The sequence below is a fragment of the Pelobates fuscus genome, chromosome 2 (assembly GCF_036172605.1).
Source record: "Pelobates fuscus isolate aPelFus1 chromosome 2, aPelFus1.pri, whole genome shotgun sequence".
NCBI lineage: Eukaryota > Metazoa > Chordata > Amphibia > Anura > Pelobatidae > Pelobates > Pelobates fuscus.
In genome coordinates this window covers 344,147,824-344,169,920 of record NC_086318.1, presented here as the reverse complement: position 1 = coordinate 344,169,920, position 22,097 = coordinate 344,147,824, and the positions used below count along the sequence as shown (strand labels likewise).

Below are 22,097 nucleotides of genomic sequence, written 5' to 3'. Positions count from 1 at the left end.
TGCTGCTATTTGGTATATCGCTACTTCACATGCTTTTTTAAACCTATATGTGGGAGAATAAAATAAGTTTGGTATTTTCTAATCTAATGCATTTAAGCTGTTGCTATTAGCTCCCTGTACTGCATTGCCTGCATTGAATCAATTTTTATAAAGCATCATCATTAGTTCATCTTGACAAAACGGAAGCTGTTGGAGTCTGCAGCTGGATATAACTAGAAGCCTCGGAGCTGTTAGTCAGTATAAAACAAAAAAAACTGTATTAAAGTAAATGTAAATAATGTAATGTAAATAAATGTTTTTTTTTTTTTTAAAGTTTAAGGTGCGTTGACACTTTATAGCCATTATATATAATAGCCATTATACTCCAATGCAACACAAAAAGTTTAGTGGGAGGTACTATCTGCACAGTCATTTTCCTTCAAGCTCTCACTGGTTTTCCATAATGTCTCAATGCTAGATTTTCATGTCTCTAGAGAAAATGGGATCTGTAATTACACTTGGTGGGGGGCACACAGATTCAAAAGAGCTGTGTAAAAAAACAAAAACATTCAGAAAGCTTTTAGACATAATGAGATATCATCATGGGTCCTTGGGTAGCTCAATTTGGCCACAATTTGAGGAGCTTAAATATATTTAACAACAAACTGAAATCTTGTGTTATTTAAATCTGGTTTTGCATCAGAATTACTCTATTACATATAAACATATATATATATATAGAGAGAGAGAAAGAATTACTCTATTACATATAAACATGTGTATATATATATATATATATATAGAGAGAGAGAGAGAGAGAGAGAGAGAGAGAGAAAGAGATGGACAGAGATAAATATCAACATACGCACATTCTTAAAGGGACATTATAGTCACCCAGATCACTTCAGCTCAATGAAGTGGTCTGGGTGCCAGGTCCCTCAGGTTTTAACCCTTCAGATGCAAACATACTATGTTTACATTTTGGGTTAAGCCAGCCTCTAGTGGCCGTCTTCCGGACAGCCACTAGAAGCGCATCTACGACGCTGGAGGCATATTATGCCTCCATCGCGCAGAACGTCCATAGGAAAGCATTGAAAAATCGTCGGCAGAGGGAGCCGACGTCGGCGGGGGAGGAGAGGTCACCAGCGCCGAGGGAGCCCGGCGCTGGAATAAGGTAAGTAACTGTTTTCCTGACACTATAGTGATCCTTTAATAACTTCCACAATCTGCTCTTTGAAATAGACCGCTTCATCCTCAGTATGTTGTTGCTAGTTATGTTTTTTTATTATTACCTTGGAAATCATAATTTCTTCAGACTCATCTGTTCCTTTGAGGTCAACATCCAAGCAGGCAGAGAGCTGATCCAGGAAATGCCCATGGCTTCTACTGTATCGTGACGCTTGACTCTTGCTTTCCTCCCACTGAGCCAAATATGTACTAAATATTAAAATGAAAGTACTTATTAAACTTACTGAAGCTAATGTGTTCTAACATGTTTAATACTATTTGAATAAAAACAAAAATAATACTTTAAAACAGGGGTGTCCAAAAGTTAGATCCCCAGATGTTTTAAAACTACAGCTTCCTTGACACTTTGTCATTCGTAAGGCATGCAAAGCATCATGGGAGTTGAAGTTCTACAACTTCTGGGGATCAACATTTTGGGCACCCCTGCTTTAACCCTTTAAGGACACATGACGTGTGACATGTCATGATTCCATTTTATTCCAGAAGTTTGGTCCTTAATGGGTTAAAGGGACAATTTATTCTGCAAATAGCAATAAATACTGTTGCCTGAATGCCAGGGTGTCAAACATCACTCTATGGAATTTATCTAGCTATAGCATAGCTATGCCAGTGCCAATATGTATCACTGTTAAATACTGATTGTGGCCATTACGATCTGCAGTGTTACTATGAAAATGCTATTCAATGCCAGTGCCGGACTGGCCCACCGGGATACCGGGAAATTTCCTGGTGGGCCAGGGCACTTGGGGACGCACAGTGCAGAATCTTCTCCTCCCCCCACCCAGTACACACGCTCATGTAGGAGGCTTGATGAGCTGAGGAGTGAGTGAAGGTCCCCTCTCAGCTCCAGATCGCACTGTACTGTATCCACTCGCGAGCAGCAGGCACTCCAAAGTGAAGTGTCAATGCTGCTCGTGAGTGAAGCATAAGGAGCAGGGGAGGGAGGTAGTCCTGTGCCTGCCTGACAGCCTTCACACACAGGAAGCATGTGACCTGGCAATCAGGCAGAGCAGGGCAGCCCACGCGGGTCCTCTGCCGTTTTGCTTCCTGTGTGTAAAGTGCTGGCAGGCAGGGAGAGGAGTGAGCAGGGGGCCAGACAGAGCTGCAGGCAGGCTGCTTTTCAGCCAGCAGCTGAGCGAGCACAGAGCAAGGTGGGCTCAGTGAACTGTGGCACCCAGGTATTTTATGTTCATTTCCAAGATTAGGGTGTGTGTATATTTGAGTGTGGGAGGTGTATTTGAAGATGTTTTTGATGTGTTAGTATGGATCAATGTTTGTGTGAGTGTCAGTATGGATCAATGTTTGTGTGAGTGTCAGTATGGATCAATGTTTGTGTGAGTGTCAGTATGGATCAATGTTTGTGTGAGTGTCAGTATGGATCAATGTATGGATCAATGTTTGTGTCAGTGTGGATCAATGTTTGTCAGTATGGATCAATGTATGGACCAGTATGGATCAGTGTATGTGTCAGTATGGATTACTGTGTGTGTCAGTATGGATCAATGTTTGTGTCAGTATGGATCAATGTGTGTCAGTATGGATCAATGTTTGTCAGTATGGACCAGTATGGATTACTGTGTGTGTGTGTGTGTGTGTGTCAGTATGTATCAATGTATGTGTCAGTATGGATCAATGTTTGTGTCAGTATGGATCAATGTTTGTGTCAGTATGGATCAATGTATGTGTCAGTATGGATCAATGTTTGTCAGTATGGATCAATGTATGGGTCAGTATGGATTACTGTGTGTGTCAGTATGGATCAATGTATGTGTTAGTATGGATCAATGTTTGTGTCAGTATGGATCAATGTATGGGTCAGTATGGTTTTCTGTGTGTGAGTGTCAATTTGATCACTGTTTGTGTCAGTATGGATCAATGTATGTGTCAGTATGGATCAATGTATGTGTCAGTATGGATCAATGTATGTGTCAGTATGGATTACTGTGTGTGTCAGTATGGATCAATGTATGTGTTAGTATGGATCAATGTATGGGTCAGTATGGATTACTGTGTGTGTCAGTATGGATCAATGTATGTGTTAGTATGGATCAATGTTTGTGTCAGTATGGATCAATGTATGGGTCAGTATGGATTACTGTGTGTGAGTGACAGTATGGATCAATGTATGGGTCAGTATGGTTTTCTGTGTGTGAGTGTCAATATTGATCAATGTTTGTGTCAGTATGGATCAATGTATGTGTCAGTATGGATCAATGTTTGTGTCAGTATGGATCAATGTTTGTGTCAGTATGGATCAATGTATGTGTCAGTATGGATCAATGTTTGTCAGTATGGATCAATGTATGGGTCAGTATGGATTACTGTGTGTGTCAGTATGGATCAATGTATGTGTTAGTATGGATCAATGTTTGTGTCAGTATGGATCAATGTATGGGTCAGTATGGATTACTGTGTGTGAGTGACAGTATGGATCAATGTATGGGTCAGTATGGTTTTCTGTGTGTGAGTGTCAATTTGATCACTGTTTGTGTCAGTATGGATCAATGTATGTGTTAGTATGGATCAATGTATGTGTCAGTATGGATCAATGTATGTGTCAGTATGGATTACTGTGTGTGTCAGTATGGATCAATGTATGTGTTAGTATGGATCAATGTATGGGTCAGTATGGATTACTGTGTGTGTCAGTATGGATCAATGTATGTGTTAGTATGGATCAATGTTTGTGTCAGTATGGATCAATGTATGGGTCAGTATGGATTACTGTGTGTGAGTGACAGTATGGATCAATGTATGGGTCAGTATGGTTTTCTGTGTGTGAGTGTCAATATTGATCAATGTTTGTGTCAGTATGGATCAATGTATGTGTCAGTATGGATCAATGTTTGTCAGTATGGATCAATGTATGGACCAGTATGGGTCAGTATGGATTACTGTGTGTGTCAGTATGTATCAATGTATGTGTTAGTATGGATCAATGTTTGTGTCAGTATGGATCAATGTATGTGTCAGTATGGATCAATGTATGTGTCAGTATGGATCAATGTTTGTCAGTATGGATCAATGTTTGTGCGAGTGTCAGTATGGATCAATGTATGGACCAGTATGGATCAATGTATGTGTCAGTATGGATTACTTTGTGTGAGTGTCAATATGTATCAATGTATGTGTTAATATGGATAAATGTTTGTGTCAGTATGGATCAATGTGTGTCAGTATGGATCAATGTTTGTCAGTATGGACCAGTATGGGTCAGTATGGATTACTGTGTGTGTGTGTGTGTGTGTGTGTGTGTGTCAGTATGTATCAATGTATGTGTTAGTATGGATCAATGTTTGTGTCAGTATGGATCAATGTTTGTGTCAGTATGGATCAATGTTTGTCAGTATGGATCAATGTATGGACCAGTATGGGTCAGTATGGATTACTGTGTGTGTCAGTATGTATCAATGTATGTGTTAGTATGGATCAATGTTTGTGTCAGTATGGATCAATGTATGTGTCAGTATGGATCAATGTATGTGTCAGTATGGATCAATGTTTGTCAGTATGGATCAATGTTTGTGCGAGTGTCAGTATGGATCAATGTATGGACCAGTATGGATCAATGTATGTGTCAGTATGGATTACTTTGTGTGAGTGTCAATATGTATCAATGTATGTGTTAATATGGATAAATGTTTGTGTCAGTATGGATCAATGTGTGTCAGTATGGATCAATGTTTGTCAGTATGGACCAGTATGGGTCAGTATGGATTACTGTGTGTGTGTGTGTGTGTGTGTGTGTCAGTATGTATCAATGTATGTGTTAGTATGGATCAATGTTTGTGTCAGTATGGATCAATGTTTGTGTCAGTATGGATCAATGTTTGTGTCAGTATGGATCAATGTATGTGTTAGTATGTATCAATGTATGTGTCAGTATGGATCAATGTTTGTGTCAGTATGGATCAATGTTTGTGTCAGTATGGATCAATGTATGTGTCAGTATGGATCAATGTTTGTCAGTATGGATCAATGTATGGACCAGTATGGGTCAGTATGGATCAATGTTTGTGTCAGTATGGATCAATGTATGGGTCAGTATGGTTTTCTGTGTGTGAGTGTCAATATTGATCACTGTTTGTGTCAGTATGGATCAATGTTTGTGTCAATATGGATCAATGTATGGGTCAGTATGGATTACTGTGGATTACTGGATTACTGTGTGTGAGTGACAGTATGGATCAATGTATGGGTCAGTATGGTTTTCTGTGTGTGAGTGTCAATATTGATCACTGTTTGTGTCAGTATGGATCAATGTATGTGTCAGTATGGATCAATGTTTGTGTCAATATGGATCAATGTATGGGTCAGTATGGATTACTGTGGATTACTGGATTACTGTGTGTGAGTGACAGTATGGATCAATGTATGGGTCAGTATGGTTTTCTGTGTGTGAGTGTCAATATTGATCACTGTTTGTGTCAGTATGGATCAATGTATGTGTCAGTATGGATCAATTTATGGATTACTGTGTGTGAGTGTCAGTGTGGATCAATGTATGTATCAGTATGGATTACTATGTTAGTGTCATTATGGATCACTGTATGTGTGTGAGTATGGATCATTGTGCGCCAGTGTATATGAGTGTGTGGGCATCAGTACGTGCCAGTGAGTATCCATTAATCAAAAATCTGTGTTTTTTCCATGGCTGCTTTTTATTCCCAGTCCGGCCCTGTTCAATGCTACAGTCTACATAGCAAATGGTGTTTAGGGATGTAAATGTTTAGCTTGTGTTCCTCAGAGTATTTAAAGTACTCAAACGGAGGGATAAAAAAAAAATCACTGTTTATAGTAATTCTGATAGGATCTTGAGTTGCATATTTTGATAGTTTGGGTTCATTTAAATACTTTATATAATTTACATATACAATCCAGGTGGCTTGTAGACAAAATGACTCCTTGGGAAATGGCTTGATGCATCCCATCTTTACCATTTTTTTCATGACATAAGATTGATAAAACACAAAAGCTATAAACAGCATCAAATATTAATAATTTATATATTTATTATTAAACTCAGAAAGTTAAACTTCATTGCCAACCATGTTCACAGGAATATTGAGAGGGAAAATGCATTTCTTACTTTAACCTAGACTGAAATTCGTGAATTTTCTCTTTCATGTCTCGATTTTCCTGAAGAACTGTCTGCATGGCTAAATCCGCTCTTGTCTTTGAGGTAGCAAGCATTCCTGATTCTTCCTCCGTTTCCTGCATTCTGGCTCGTAAAGATGCAATCATTGATGATTGTCTTGCAGTGTTTTCCTTATAATTGTCAATCTCTGCCTTACATTCTTGGAGAGAGATTTCTTTGGCAGAAAGCTTGGACCGAAGGTCTAACAACTTAAAATGTAAGAAAAACATGTTAATTAAAACCATAGTAGACAAAGAAACAATTAGTATGATGTTTTACTTTCCCAAGGTCATACTGTTTGCCAAGTAGGACCTTGGAAAAAGTCCTACTTGAGATATGTAGATTATGTGCAATAACACATTTTGAATCAGTAGGGTGCTTTATCAAACTTTGCTCCCAACACAACTTATTTGGTACTTAGCTATATCCCAGCAAAACGACCTAAACCAGAACTAGTACCATGCTGACGAGCCCCAAAGGGTTAATACATTAGAGTCCATAGTTGGTTTATGGCTCTAAAACAGCAATCCACTGCAGAAATGCAGTTTGAAAAAGTGAGAGCATGAAAAGTGAGATCAAAATGGAGGAAACACAAAAGACAGGGTAGAAAAGTGAAAGGAGAATAGACAGATACAGGAGGTAATAACAGAAACAGATGTAGAAGAAGAATTCACCATGAAATGTATTTCACCTGTACGTGCTCTTAGACAGTGTATGAAAGTGCACTGAATTCAAGTGTTGCAGGAATTAAATCAGTTAAATAAGAAGGGGATTCCAGACAAGAGACATTACCTTGAAAAAGTGCATAAGTGAAGGAGATAATTGTTTGAACTTTTTCCCTGGTAACGGTATCATAAACGGTTTTAGAACATACAATAATACACATCACACAAAAAATGCTAAACCGGCCAGCCTTCCCTGGTTGTAAGAAGAGTACTACAGTAGGCAAAGATGTTTATCTTCCCAAATAATTGTACGTGATTATTTTTTTTTATTACTACATAAGCTTTGGGAATTTTCACACAGCAGAATCTATATATAGGTTTGACAGATCAAGGCTCCAAGAATTGTAAGGCATAATATCATATATCCCTGCTACACCCATCTTACAAATACCTCCGTGGACAACATACATGCATTCTCATCGTACTCTGGAAATATCAGAAGCCCAGCCTAGGAATGGAGAACACTAACAGCCAGCCACTGCATAAACCAACACATTAGTGGGCTAGCAAAAGACCACACAAATCCTGCCTGCTGCCCCACTCCAGCAGTATTCTGCCAATAGACATCCTTACTTAATCCACAGAGGAATGGAACTGTGAGGCTGCCGACCATGACATCTACAAGGCGGTGGCTCAATCGGCAATTGACCCCCTTCTGTCAGACTCCCGCTGCACTGCATAGCCAAGTTGGGGAATTGTTCTAACATTTTTCATTTTTTGTACAAATCTGTCACTTAACTACAATCCTCTGTTAATCCATCTCTGCAGTAACTGGAACATCAGAAGTTACCTAAACTTAACATGTTCCAGGGACTAACTATTCTCCACTGTAGCAATTGATTTGCTCTTAAAGTGTTGGTACTGGAAGAATCTACTCCAAATTTACTATATATATATATATATATATATATGAATAATTTTTATTACATTAATAATAAAGTATTTATAATTTAAAATTTGTATTATTTTTATTTTATTCAATACATTCCTATCATCATTTCCTGGTGTATCTTGTATATCTTAGGTAGGGATAATACCACCAACGCTCTCCACACCGGAGCAGGCCATTGCTCTGAATATTGTAAGTAGGATGCTGCCTTTTATTTTTTACTTTGTGTACGTACATACTACACCATAAGACCTCTCTATTATGTTTCCCATATATATTGGATGGAAAGAACAACAGAACAGAGCTACAAATATCCAAAGACGGGGATTGTACCATCCAGGCGCATAACAGCAGAGCTCTTAATAGCTCAACCAATTGTGAGTTAGCACTTTATATAGCTACAGTATATAGCTATACAGCGCTATATACAGTGCAAACTATAGGGACATGATCTATACACCATACTGCTTCATTAAGCTAAAGTTGTTTTAGTGAATATAGTGTCCCTTTAATGCTAGATTAAATTATAGCAGCTGAATATGATAAATGGGCTGATAGCTTAAACATTGTCTTGGAAATGTGATTCGGAAACACATTTATCAGCGTTTTTATTGACTAAGCCTGTAGGCCATTAGAAAAATAATAATAAAAAGGCTTTAGGGGTTTGATATGACCTCCACATTAATACAATTACAGCTTTACGCCTCTCCCATGAACCCATGCACCATCCCTGTAATAAAAGACTAGTGACTGGGAAGCTGTTTCCATACGGCGGGGGAACATGGCAGGAAGATCTGAACTGAAAATACTTGTGCATGTCCTAAGATAACTCAGAGGACTCTGAGCTCTGACTGATTAGATATTTAAAATTGTGAGAAAGCCCTAATAAGGGCTTGTCCTGTCATGCAAATTCAGTCTGTGCAGATCCCTCACTGGGAAAACAATGGATTAGCTGCACTTTTTTCATTTTACATGTTGCATCTGGACTATTTTTTATTTTATTTTTATTTTTTGTCCTTTAATTTGAAGCCCTTATCCAACGGAGACACAGCAATGGCTGTTGGGGCACATCAACCGTAATTGGACACCAATGGTTGCCCAGTCTCTAGTCTTTTATTACGTCAAGTGGCCACTGGCTAATCGCTGTTTAGTAGACATGTCCCCACACTTGGCACAGGGAGGTGTAAAACCTCTCTGTTAGTGATGTCCTGAACGGTTCGCTGGTGAATAGTTCCTGGTGAACATAGCTTGTTTGCGTTCGCCACGGACGGCGAACATATGCGATGTTCGGTCCGCCCCCTATTCGTCATCATTGAGTAAACTTTGACCCTGTACCTCACAGTCAGCAGACACATTCCAGCCAATCAGCAGCATACCCTCCCTCCCAGACCCTCCCACCTCCTAGACAGCATACAATTTAGATTAATTCTGAAGCTGCATTCTTTTTTTTTTTTTGTGTTTGTGTTTATTATACATTATCCTCCATAGCCAGTAACCTGTGTTTATTATACATTATCCCCCATAGCCAGTAACCTGTGTTTATTATACATTATCCTCCCCATAGCCAGTAGCCTGTGTTTAATATACATTATCCTCCCATAGCCAGTAACCTGTGTTTATTATACATTATCCTCCCATAGCCAGTAACCTGTGTTTATTATACATTATCCTCCAATAGCCAGTAACCTGTGATTATTATACATTATCCTCCCCATAGCCAGTAACCTGTGTTTATTATACATTATCCTCCCATAGCCAGTAACCTGTGTTTATTATACATTATCCCCCCACAACCAGTTACCTGTGTTTATTATACATTATCCCCCCACAACCAGTAACCTGTGTTTATTATACATTATCCCCCCACAACCAGTAACCTGTGTTTATTATACATTATCCCCCCATAGCCAGTAACCTGTGTTTATTATACATTATCCCCCCATAGCCAGTAACCTGTGTTTATTATACATTATCCCACCATAACCAGTAACCTGTGTTTATTATACATTATCCCCCCCCCCCCCATAGCTAGTAACCTGTGTTTATTATACATTATCCCTCCATAGCCAGTAACCTGTGTTTATTATACATTATCCCCCATAGTCATTTATCATTGGACCTAGGCAGCATGATGTCTTAGGCCGGCCCAGAGAGTGAGTGAGTGAGTGAGTGAGTGAGTGAATAATATAATATATATGTTCAGAAACATATTAGTAATATATGTAAATCGGGTTCATGCAAAGAGGGTGAAAAGGTATTAAAGATAAACACACTTATTGAATCAAATTTACAAAGCCAAACTTTTAAAAGCTTTCCTCATTTCTTTCTCGGGATGAGGAATATATCGGTTGTAGACTGAGGATTTCCATCTGCCCAATATTTTAATAATATGCACTGGAGTGTCAGTGTTGAAGGAGACCGAAGCTGCCCCTATTCTTAATGAAAGACGCGAGACATGAATACAACCCAATCTTAGGAGTAGTGTTCTGATGTAGAAGATGAATTTAGCCGTAGTCAGAGGGATTCAGTGAGAGCAGTGGTGAAATGTGTGTGGCATGACTGAGTGTGGGTAAGTAAGAGTCAAGTATTTTAACTGGGCACTAGTTCTAGGAGGGATAAAGTGGTATAGCGGATGGATGAGTAGTTTGGTTCGTTTTAGAGGTTTGTAGAGAAAGTATATAGTGATCATGATTTTTAGCGATATCCAATATTTTTAAGGTGGTCTCAAACAAACATAAAATGCTATATAAAATTTGTGGGAATATCGAATAGTCGTGTACAGTAAATCAGAGAGGGCTCAGCATATCGAACCATCGATCGGTAACCTGGATGAAGTAGGGGGTCTATCTGTTTTATTAAATCCGCGGTAATATGCTTTTAATGGGATAGGACGTTAGGAAAGGATAAGTGGTTGTTGCTGTATTTACCTTATCCTGGGACCGACCTGGCTCCTAAGCTTGAACCGCGTGGCTGGATCACTCCTGCCTCCACACGAGCCGCATGCGGCTTGATCTCCTCTTCTGACTTAGCCGCGTGCACTGACCGCAGTGATCGGTCACGTGGCCCGCCTGGCACTAGGAGCACGGCTCGAGTCACGAGCTCGCTCTTAAAGGGGCAGTGGGAGCCAAAAGTTGATTCAGGCTCCCATTGGCCCACGTCATTACAGAACCCCCACACACGAACGTTTTGGGGGCACAATAGCTTGCATTTAAAAAAACAAAAAACTTTTTTGACTGTAATATAATAGCAGTCAGTTTCCTTCACACGTGTGCGTTTCAGGGCCTGCCAGGGCACATTGTCACACCAGTGCAACTCATATCTGGTGTAACAGTAGTGTACATTTAAAAAAAAAAATACAGGGGGCTTGTCACCTTTCGGGGACCCTTGGTGTTGTACGTGGCTGGGTGGAGGAAGAGACCTTCAATGACATCAGTGAGGACAAGGAACGGGACATGGCTAGCTTGGTATCCAACGTTGTGCAAATGGGGATTTTGCGGTTGTGCAAATGGACTGTTTGCAGTTGTTTGCGGTGCGTTAAACGGGGAGTTTGGTCTGTCACTATGAAACGGGCGTAACCCTTACACTACCTGATCGATACAACATCATACCTGATGTTTTAAAGCACGTTTTTCCAAACAATTTAGGAATGTTAGGTGATTTATGCCCTTTATGGATTAAAACCAGACTCTGCATCAACTATGTAATTTTCCATGGGAGTTTTGCCATGGATCCCCCTCCGGCATGCCACAGTCCAGGTGTTAATCCCCTTGAAACAACTTTTCCATCACTATTGTGGCCAAAATTCGCCTGCCTATTGAAGTCTATGGCAGTTCGCCAGGTTCGCCCGTTCGCGAACATTTGCGGAGGTTCGCGTTCGCCGTTTGCGAACGGAAAATTTTATGTTTGCTACATCACTACTCTCTGTTTAATTATTTGCCCACTGGCTGCTATTGCTCTTCATCGTGTTCTCTCTCTCTGTCTCTCTCTCTCTCGCTCTGGCTTTTAAACAAAGTGATTCTGTCGTTTGGTCATCTTAAATAATGTGTTTAATGTTTTGGTCAAAAAAACATATACCGCACAGCAAACTTTATGTGGGTCCAAAAAGAGCTCTCTGTACTTTATTCATCACAAGTATATTTGTACATATAATGAAAATATGTTGCTGTAATCAAAACTTACCTCTGACTGTGTGCTCTCATATTTTACATGTAGAGCGGCCAGCTCACTGTGGGCATTTTCAGCAATTGTCCGATAGTGATTTAACTGCTCGCGAGTTACAGGGATATCCAGATGTAGGGGATCATAGGTGCTCTGGCAAAATGATGTATCAAAAGCAACATTTTAAATTATTAAATTAACACTTCCAAAACAATGTTGGCCAATCACAAGCACATTAAGGTAAGAATAGTAAAATGTATAAAACTCTTTAGTTTTCTCAAACCGCTGTCCAGTTACTTATTAAACTGTATACTGATAAAGATTTGATACTGCATTGTTAGATTAATCAGCCCAACTGTGTTTAGATCAGATTTTGTATTTTTGTAATATTTCATAAGTTCATAAACATGCCCAGTCAAATAATTACTAAAATAATTGATATTAGACTACAAATGTATATTCTCCATCAATATGCAAAATTAATTAAGATTAATTATAATAATACTAATAATCTCCAACCATGCAATGTCATAAGTCTTGATGAAAAAGAGGTAACTGATATCGAATAGCCTGACTGCACATAATTTTAATCTATGTGGTATTTGCTTATTGCACGTTAAAGTGACCACGTGAAAGTGACACTCTCAAAAATGAATGCACACACCTTTCAGAAAAGCTGTTATGTGAAATATGACAGGGTTACACTGGAAATTGTGTACACCTGAGAATACACAGGTTACTGTTTTTGCACAACCCTAAACGTGTGTAACTAGATTTTTCAAATGTGTAAAATTCTTGGAAAGCCAAGAATGATGGGAGTGTCTTGGGTTCCTAATCTTTTAGCTAGATTGTCTGTTAGATACCAGTCTTCAGTTATGGTAACCAATGATGTGTCACAGATATATATTGATAAGGAGATGTAAATGTAACCACTTGGTTGATGGTTACAAAACATACACAAGCTGTTTAGTAACCAATTACAACGAGCACAAACACAGCTATGGGCTATTATGTATTATTAGATTGCTTAGAAATACAAAGGTCTGTGTAGTCATTTTAATTAAAACTAAATAATTACTATATGTAGATTATGTAGAATTGTAGATAAAGGATAAGGGACCTATTAACAGGAGTTTGAAGGGACTCCCCCAGCTCGAGCTGACTCCCAGTTTCTAATGACTCTGCGGATATCATCAAGTGAAACAGGTGCTATTGTGGGTGCAAAGTTCTAAATACTGATAGCGTTATTTACTAAAGTGAGAATTCAAAGTGAATTTAAAATTTAGGGCCAGAGTGATAGTATAACTGTCTCAGGCGATATTCTTTCAGTTTGACTATTTTCAACTTAAATTTTAAATTCACTTTGAATTCTCACTTTAGTGAATAACCCTGTGAGAGACATTCTATTACTTTGCTTCTGAATAGCACCAGTTTTTGCTTTGGTAAAGATTTACTTTTTTTCTGCAGCTGCTGCAGGGACCAGGATGTTGTGGAGATCAGATTTAAAAAAAAAAAAATCTGGCCTTCCCATTGTTTTCCACAGGAGCGCTGTGTATGAACCACAACCCCCTGTCTTCAAACCTTGTAGAATCCACCTGATCCGTACCCTCCTGAAATGATTGGCTGATTTTAACCTCAGCAGTATTTTGTAACAGCTGATTAGCCAGAAATAGCGCTGTAACTTTATTAAATTAATGGAAACTTACAAAGCTCGAGCAAGATGACAGAATCTCATCCTTATCTTTTCTGATATGTGTAGATCAGGACATGTGTCCTGCAGAATGAACACTGCATTAGGCTGTGAATTGGTTCCCTTATCAATCACAGAGTGGGTCACTGTCTTCTGATCTCTGTGGTTCCTCAAACCATACTGCACAACGATTAAGGGACACTATAGTCACCAGAAAAACTACAGCTTATTGTATTTGTTCTGGTTAGTATAATCATTCCCTTCAGGCTTTTTGCAGCAGACACTGTTTTAGAGAAAATGCAGTGTTTACATTAAAGTCTAGGGATAACTCCACTGGTTACTCCTCAAATGGCTACTAGAGGTGCTTTCCAGGGCAGTGCTGCACAGTGAGCAGTACAGCCATTCAGTGTCTCCACCCTCTGCATGCTGACACTGAACGTTCCTCATAGAGATGCATTGATTCAATTCATCTCCATGAGGAGATGCTGATTGGCCAAGGCTGTGTTTGACTTGTGCTGGTTCTGTACCTGATCTGCCTCCTTGACAGTCTCAGCCAATCCTACGGGAAAGCATTGTGATTGGTTTAGACCACCACTTCTCATGATGTCAGCAGGCAAGTCAAAAGCAGACAGGGGCAGAGTCAGCAGCTGTAGACTTGAATACAAGTAATAATTTACTATATTTAGGGAGGCAAAGGGGGGCTAGATGGTGGTTTTAACACTATAGGGTCAGGAATACATGTTTGTGCACTGTGTTTGCCAGCAGACCCGCAAGGCTCTGGAATAAAGTTGATTGTTTGAAAGCCAGCATTAGGCTGCTAGAATAGGACCTGCCAAGAATGGGGTACATTGAAGTTGTGGCAGACTTATACAATATATGATATATATGTAACTAAACCCCAACTAAACCCCAATTATTTATGCCTAGGTGAGGTTTTTTGAAGTAAAACTATTACAATCTGTGAGATTTAAATAATTGTTTAGTGAAAAGGCGAGTGCGCTGGATTGTGTATTTTGTATGTTTTATATATATATATATATATATATCCAACATGGGCATGGCACTCACATTCCTGTCCTGTTCTTGCCTCTGTGCTATTTCGTGCCTCAATACAACGTCCCAGAGAAATGCACTCAGAGGGCTTGTAGTCTTGTGCAATATATCCTTTATTTGTGAAAAAAGTCCAAGTCGGACTGAAACGTTGAATGTATCTCTGCACAAATAAAGGATATATTGCCCAAGACTACAAGCCCTCTGAGTGCATTTCTCTGGGACGTATATATATATATATAGAGAGAGAGAGAGAGAGAGAGAGAGAGAGAGAGAGAGAGAGAGAGAGAGAGAGAGAGATATAGAGATATAGATTTTGACTCTTGATAAAATTATATACCTATCACCAATTATTTTTTAGAAACTGTTGCTAGAGAATTCTGGTAAACATAGCCCATACAGTTTGGGCCAAAGCTGGACATCTCTGGTTAAAATACTATTAAGACATATATTATTTAAAAAGTATTCAGCAACATGTATGCGAAATACTATCCAGCTTTCCACAGAGAATGAACCTGGCAACATTCCAAGCTGAGTGTAACTACATTGTATACAAAGTAAAATACATAGAGATGGCTGTTAGGTCACTGTTGCTGATACAAATATGAAGACTAAACTCTGGAGAATATATTATATTAGGCGCCAATAGTATGGGAACATGAACTAAATTACTCACCTTTAATAGTTCTGTTCTGCTCCTGTTTCTAGAAGAAACACAATACATATTTTGCATTAGACTATAGCAAATCATTTTAAATGGTATTTCAAATTTTAAAGGGATATAGCCATTTCTATTTATTAAGGACAAGTCCCTCAAATTTGTGTCAGTGTGTTAAAAATAATACTGGGATTTATGCAACCAAAGCCCACAACTTCAACTTGCAACACTATCACTTTAAAGCGGCTCTTTCACCCCATATCAACAATGAGCATTTCTTAAATATTGAATCTTTAGGAAATACTCAGATTGACAGCTGAATTGAATTTTACTGAAATTCCAATCCAGTCAAAAGATATACTGAGACAAAGTTGGGACTTCACAAGTTTGACAAAAAGGCTAACCGCTGTCAACTTCTAATTTTCCCCACAAGTAATGGCTGTAGGGAATTAGGGCTCTTCCTCTGAAGGATAGCACAGTCTTGCAAGATCCTCCATACACCTCAATGCTGTACTCTTTCACATGCGCGAGAGTACAGCACTGACGTTGGCTCATGGCAGCTGAAGCACCAGGAGCTGAAGAAGAGGGGCAGGAAAAGTCTGTTTAAATCCCACATCATTATTAAAGTCACAAGTTAAGGGGTAAGTTTTCCATGTACATACATTTTTTGAACATTTGTCAAATCCATTTGAAAATGTTGACAAAACAATTGTGAGACTAAACCCATAACTTCATAGTTCGATAACTACTACAAACTGTAGTAATACTTGTGCTTGAAGTACACATTTAATTGGAATATGTTAATTCCAGATATATGTAAACAATTCATATATAATTTCTCTACAACACATGCTGCTCTCAATGATTCATCATTAAAGATATACCCATGGAATAGGAAGAGGATCATCATCCAGTATTAAATCATTAGAAAATTATTTAACACTGAACTAAAATGATAGGATTGCTGAACATCTAAAATCACATGGATTTCAAGATCAGAGACAACATGGGTTTACTTCAGGGAGAGCGTGCCAAACTAATCTTATTGATTTTTTTGATTAGGTAACTAAAATAATAGATGGTGCAGTAGCCATTGATTACCTAGATTTCAGTAAGGCTTTTGACACTGTCGCACATAGAAGGCTTATCAATAAACTGCAATTTTTAAGTTTGGATTCCAATATTGTTAAATGGTTTAGGCAGTGGCTGAGTGACAGGCAACAGAGAGCTGTAGTCAATGGAGTATATTCGAAGCATGGTCTTGAAGCCCAGGGAACAGCAAAGCTAAGTGGAGTGGGCCTTGACTTAGCTAGGAGGCAGGCATATGGATAGGGGGAGTGGTTTAGGGAATTTGGGAAGGGGTTGGCCTAGAGCCACATAAATAGCGGCCATTTTAGGGGGAATTCCTTTTCAATTTAATTCCCACTTGTTGTTGCTGCAACACATTGGTGTGGAGTTTCTCTCTTTTGTTTTTCAGGATCATGGATGCAGATCGGGATGTGGAGGCCTTCATTGCCAGTGTCCGAGCAGCTGTAACAGACCGTGGTGTGGCCTGGATGCAGGAGCATTTGGGGACTTCAATTGGAGCAGCAGGAGCCTCTGAGACCTGGGCGCGCCGGACGGCACAGCTGACTAGTCCACCGCAAAGACTGAGCCCTGGGGAGGATCGAGGACCATGCCGATGGAGAAGCCCTTCCCAAATGACCTGGTTTCAGAGTGGAGATGGCCGAGTGCAGCCTCACGGTGGTCGTGAGCGAAGAACATGTGCAGCCACACGCCTCGGAGGTCCGCCGTGAAATGAGGTGTGCAGCCAGGATCGTACGATTTCACGTGTCACAATTTATTAGGTTGTTTCTTATAATACTACATTGATCTCTGTCTGCCCATGGGTTGTTCCATCTCATGTGCATACTTTGAAAAATTTGTCAAAATTGAGGCAGGCCATAAGTTTCTGGTCCATTACTTGGAAAACTTCTTATGTGTCGGCCCCTCCAATTCCGATGCCTGCAGGATCGGTTTAAGAACACTGGGATGGGTTGCTAACGCCTGCGGGATACTATTGGTGGGTGACAAAACCATAGGGCCTTCAACGTGCCTGAGTTTCTTGGGGACTCGAGATCAACACTGGCAGGCGAATGCCGTTTACTGCAGGACAAGTTGGTTGCTCTAAGGGAGGTAATTGCTGAGGTTCAGGGGGTCGCAGAAAGAGATCTTACGCACGCTGCAGCTTGAATTTTGCGTGTCGGATTATCCCAGTGGGGACGGTGTTCAATAGCTTCTTGTCTAAAGCCACCTGTGGAATATGGTCACCGCGTTGAGGTGGTCAATGTTCTGTGTGGTGGCGGAGGATGGATAGAAAAAAATGGGGGGTATGTTTGCTTGGTTAGTAGGGGAAAGTTCAAGTTCAGGAGTAATAGTTATGTTTGCATTGTTTTGATATGTTTGAGCTCGTTGGTAGCTCTGAAGCTGGGTGTGTAGGGATATCTCGGTAAACCCCTACAACTGGATAAAGATGCCCTTGGTGGCTGTGGAAATGGATGCCCTTGGTGTCTGTGGTAACTGTTTGTGTTTTATGTTAGGTATTGTTTTAATATTGCTGTCATTTATGTGGGGGTCATTGGCTGTAAATGTTTTGCATTGAAATTTGGTGATATATACGTATATATTTATGTATATAGATATATATATTATTTAGTTCTACGTGTATTTTGATATAAATATATATATATTAATATCACAATACAGTTAGAACGAAATAACACACATCTATATATTTTTTAATTATTTATTTTTAATTCTTTTTTTAATTTTATTTTTTTACGTATTTACATATTTATTTTTTTATATTATATATAAATATATATATATAACAATAATTATATATATATATTTAATCAATCAGTATCAGTCTACGTGTAATTTTATATTAATATATATATATATATATAATTATATATATATTAATAGTAAAATACACCTAGACGGTGTATGTGTATGTGTGTATATGTGTATATATATACTTAGATCATATATATATATATATATATAATATATATATGATCTAATTATATAATGTTATTTTTTTACACTTATTTTAATTATTTTTATTTTACTTCCAGCCAGCATGGGGACTAACTGTCATTACAGGCAGTCCCCCTGCTGGCATTGCTGCAGCCAGCTATACCGGCCATGTGATTGTGAGGTCCTTGCAAGGACCTCACTCTCACATGGCCTGGGGGGGGGGGCTGAAGAGGATGGAGGTGCCGCGGGGGGCTCCCTGGGAGTCCCCCCAACCGCGATCGCCGGCATGGGATCGCCGGCGACCGGGTAAGTAAAAAAAAACGGAGGGCGTACAATTACGCCCGGTGGCGTTTAGAGACGCTTAAAAAAGGACGTAATTGTACGCCCTCCGGTCTTAAGGGGTTAATAAAATCTGTGATATTTTCCCCAAAAAATTATTAGTGTCCTTGTTTAATTGGTGGGTGATTTTTATGGTGAGTTTATTAGGGATATGCCTAGCGGACGACAATGCACATGTCATGTCACCAGTGGGGTACCTCAGGGATCTGTAATTGAACCCATTGTGTTTTATTAGTGATATTGCAGAAGGTCTTGATGGTAAGGTATGTCTTTTTGCGAATGATAATAAGATATGCAACAGTGTTGATGTTCCAGGAGAGATAAGCCAAATAGAAAATGATTTAGGTAAACTAGAAAAATGGTCAGATCTGTGGCAACTGACATTTAATGTGGATAAGTAATGCATCTTGAACCTAAAAACCCAAGGGCAGACTATAGAATATTTGATAGAGTCCTAACCTTAATATCTGAGGTAAGGGACTTAGGGGTAATTATTTCAGATGACTTAAAAGTAGGAAGACAATGTAACAGAGCAGCAGGAAATGCTAGCATAATGATTGGTTGTATAGGGAGGATTGTATAGAGAGATACAAAAAATATCAGGAGGTATTACTTTACTGAGAGGATGCATTGAACAGCCTTCCAGCTGAAGTGGTAGAGGTTAACACAGTAAAGGAGTATAAGCATGCGTTTGATAAGCATAATTCTATCCTAGCTATAAAGTAAGGCCAGGGACTAATGAGAGTATTTAGAAACTTGGGCAGACTAGATGGACCAAATGGTTCTTACCAGCTGTTACATTCTATGAATAGTGGGAGGGCACCAAAAGACTCCAGGCACAATCAATTTAATGGGATAAACTAGTTATAGTGCCTTCTGGAATGATTTTTGCAGTGTGGCAGGGTGCATTATCCAGCTGAAAAAGGCCACTGCAATCAGGGAACACCACTGCCATCCAATGATGTACGTGGTCTGCAACAATCTCTAAGTAGGTGGTAAATGTAAAAAAAAAATCCACATGAATGCCAGTACCCAATGTTTCCCAAAACATTGCCCAGAACACTGTCTCCTCCAGCCTGTTTTCCTCCCAAAGTGCATCCTAATGCCATATACAGGAGGTAGGTTTCCCCAGGTAAAAGACACACACATGGCCACCCACGTGTTCTAAAAGAAAACGTCATTCATCAGGCCAAGCAACCTTCTTCCATTGCTCCATGGTCAAATTCTAATGTTCACATCCCCATTGAAGGTGGGGATGACAGGGGTCATCATGGGCACACTGACTGGTGCTACACAGCCCCACACACAGCAAACAGTGATGTACTGTGTATTCCGATACATTTCAATCATGACCAGCATTAAGTTTTTCAGCCTTTTCAGCAACAGTATTTCTTTTGTGTCATTGGACTAGAAGAGCTAGTCTTTGTTCCCTTGTGCATCAGTGAGTCTTGGGCACCTGTGACCTTCACGACAGTTCACCAGTTATTTTGGTCTCAATGACTAGCATTGGATTGGACGAAAGTGAAGAGTCAACATCACAAAAGGCAGATTGAGTGGCTGCAGGAACTGGATCTTGTGGCCATAAAAAACATGATTAAAACAATTTTTATTTAGATTTGTGGGGCTTTAAAGTGGAACTACAGAATTTGCAAAGACCTCCAACATGACATTACCACTGGTAGTCGGAGGGGCAGGGAAAGATAATGTCACCGCCATCATCTTCCAGCTGGCCCTATTCTGCTCCTGGCACTTTATTGCCAGGAGCTGACATCACGGCTATACTCTCGCACATGCGCGTGTATCATCATGGCTATACAGCACTTGGGTCTATGGAGGATCGTCCTTAGACAGAGTCAATTCCCTGCAGCTGTCACTGATGATGCCAGAGAGACTGACACTTCTTGACGGTGGTAGCTCCAGCCAGTGCCAAGAAGTGTCAAGAAGAGAAAAAATACTTAGACAAAGTAGTCCCACCCTTGGTCACCATAACCATTAAAGCAGTTATACCATATGACTTTTATGTGGTAAAAGATGTAGTGCACCACAATTGCTCCAAGTTTCATGACAAAGGTTATGACAAATGGATTGGTTTGGAAAAAGTTCTTCAATAAAATAGATTAATAAAAGGAATAGGCTGTCCAGCAATGTTATTGCTTGGCCACCAAAATAATACTAAAAAATATTAACGGTAAACAGAAATCAATTTGGATACAAATGTAAGCTAAATAAGGAACTCTATTTCTCTTACCTTCCAGGATTCTGGTGTAATGTAAAATCATCCATGAATTCTACAGCTCTCCTCGGTAGATTATACTGTTCTTGTGCCTTCAAAACATATAAAAGCATAAATAAACAATTCAATTATAAGAAAGAGTCACGACTTGGCATAAAACCATATTTGTATTGTACATTATAAGAAGGGATACTGATCAGTGAAAAGTACAAGGGCAGCAGAATGTTCTATCCACTGCATGAAACAAGAGATGTAGTTCCAAGCATCTAGGCCTCTATTTAATATTTTCGGATAAACTTTTAAAATGATTTCATATTTTTGGATATTTTATTTTTAATATGTTTTTTTTCCAAAATATTAAAATAAATTAAAATATATTACATATATAAAAGATATAAAAAAAATGTCAACATATAATATTTTTCAAAATTATAAATATTTTCTAAAGTTTATCCTATAATATTAACCCCTTAAGGACTGAGGCAAATGTACACGTTTTGATCACGTTTTACTATATGTCTGTTCAGGTTTAACTCACCTCTTCCATATTAGGTGCACCAACACTTATTATATATAATTTTATTCAGGGGAAACAGGGCTTTCATTTAACATCAAATATTATCTATGAAACATAATTTAATGAATAAAATATTATTTAAAAATGTGAGAAATTAATACCCCATTTGCAATACCTTGGGTTGTCTACTTTTGCAAATGGTATGCCATCCTGGGGATAATTATCATTCCTGGCTACCATACGGTCTCAAAGGCAATGTAACCAATCTGGCGAATTTAAATGTGAAAAACTGAAACACAAGCCTTTTATTTGACTCTGTAACTTTTTGAAACACCATAAAACCTGTACATGAGGGGTACTGTTATACTCGGGAGACTTCGCTGAACACAGATATTAGTGTTTCAAAACAGTAAAACGTATCATAACAATTATATCGTCAGTGTAAGTGCCGTT

The 22,097-nt window shown here is 39.1% G+C and overlaps 1 protein-coding gene across 1 annotated transcript in view; it reads right to left on the bottom strand.

Annotated features, from left to right (window-relative positions):
* Window positions 1–22,097, bottom strand: part of CCDC170 (coiled-coil domain containing 170) — a 55,201-nt gene that overhangs the window by 28,115 nt on the left and 4,989 nt on the right. The window contains exons 2-6 of the mRNA XM_063441337.1: window positions 21,143–21,219; window positions 15,553–15,580; window positions 12,158–12,289; window positions 6,317–6,573; window positions 1,272–1,416 (exon numbers count right to left, since the gene is read on the bottom strand). Coding sequence (XP_063297407.1) covers window positions 1,272–1,416; window positions 6,317–6,573; window positions 12,158–12,289; window positions 15,553–15,580; window positions 21,143–21,219 — 639 coding nt within the window. The remainder of the gene's footprint in view (window positions 1–1,271; window positions 1,417–6,316; window positions 6,574–12,157; window positions 12,290–15,552; window positions 15,581–21,142; window positions 21,220–22,097) is intronic.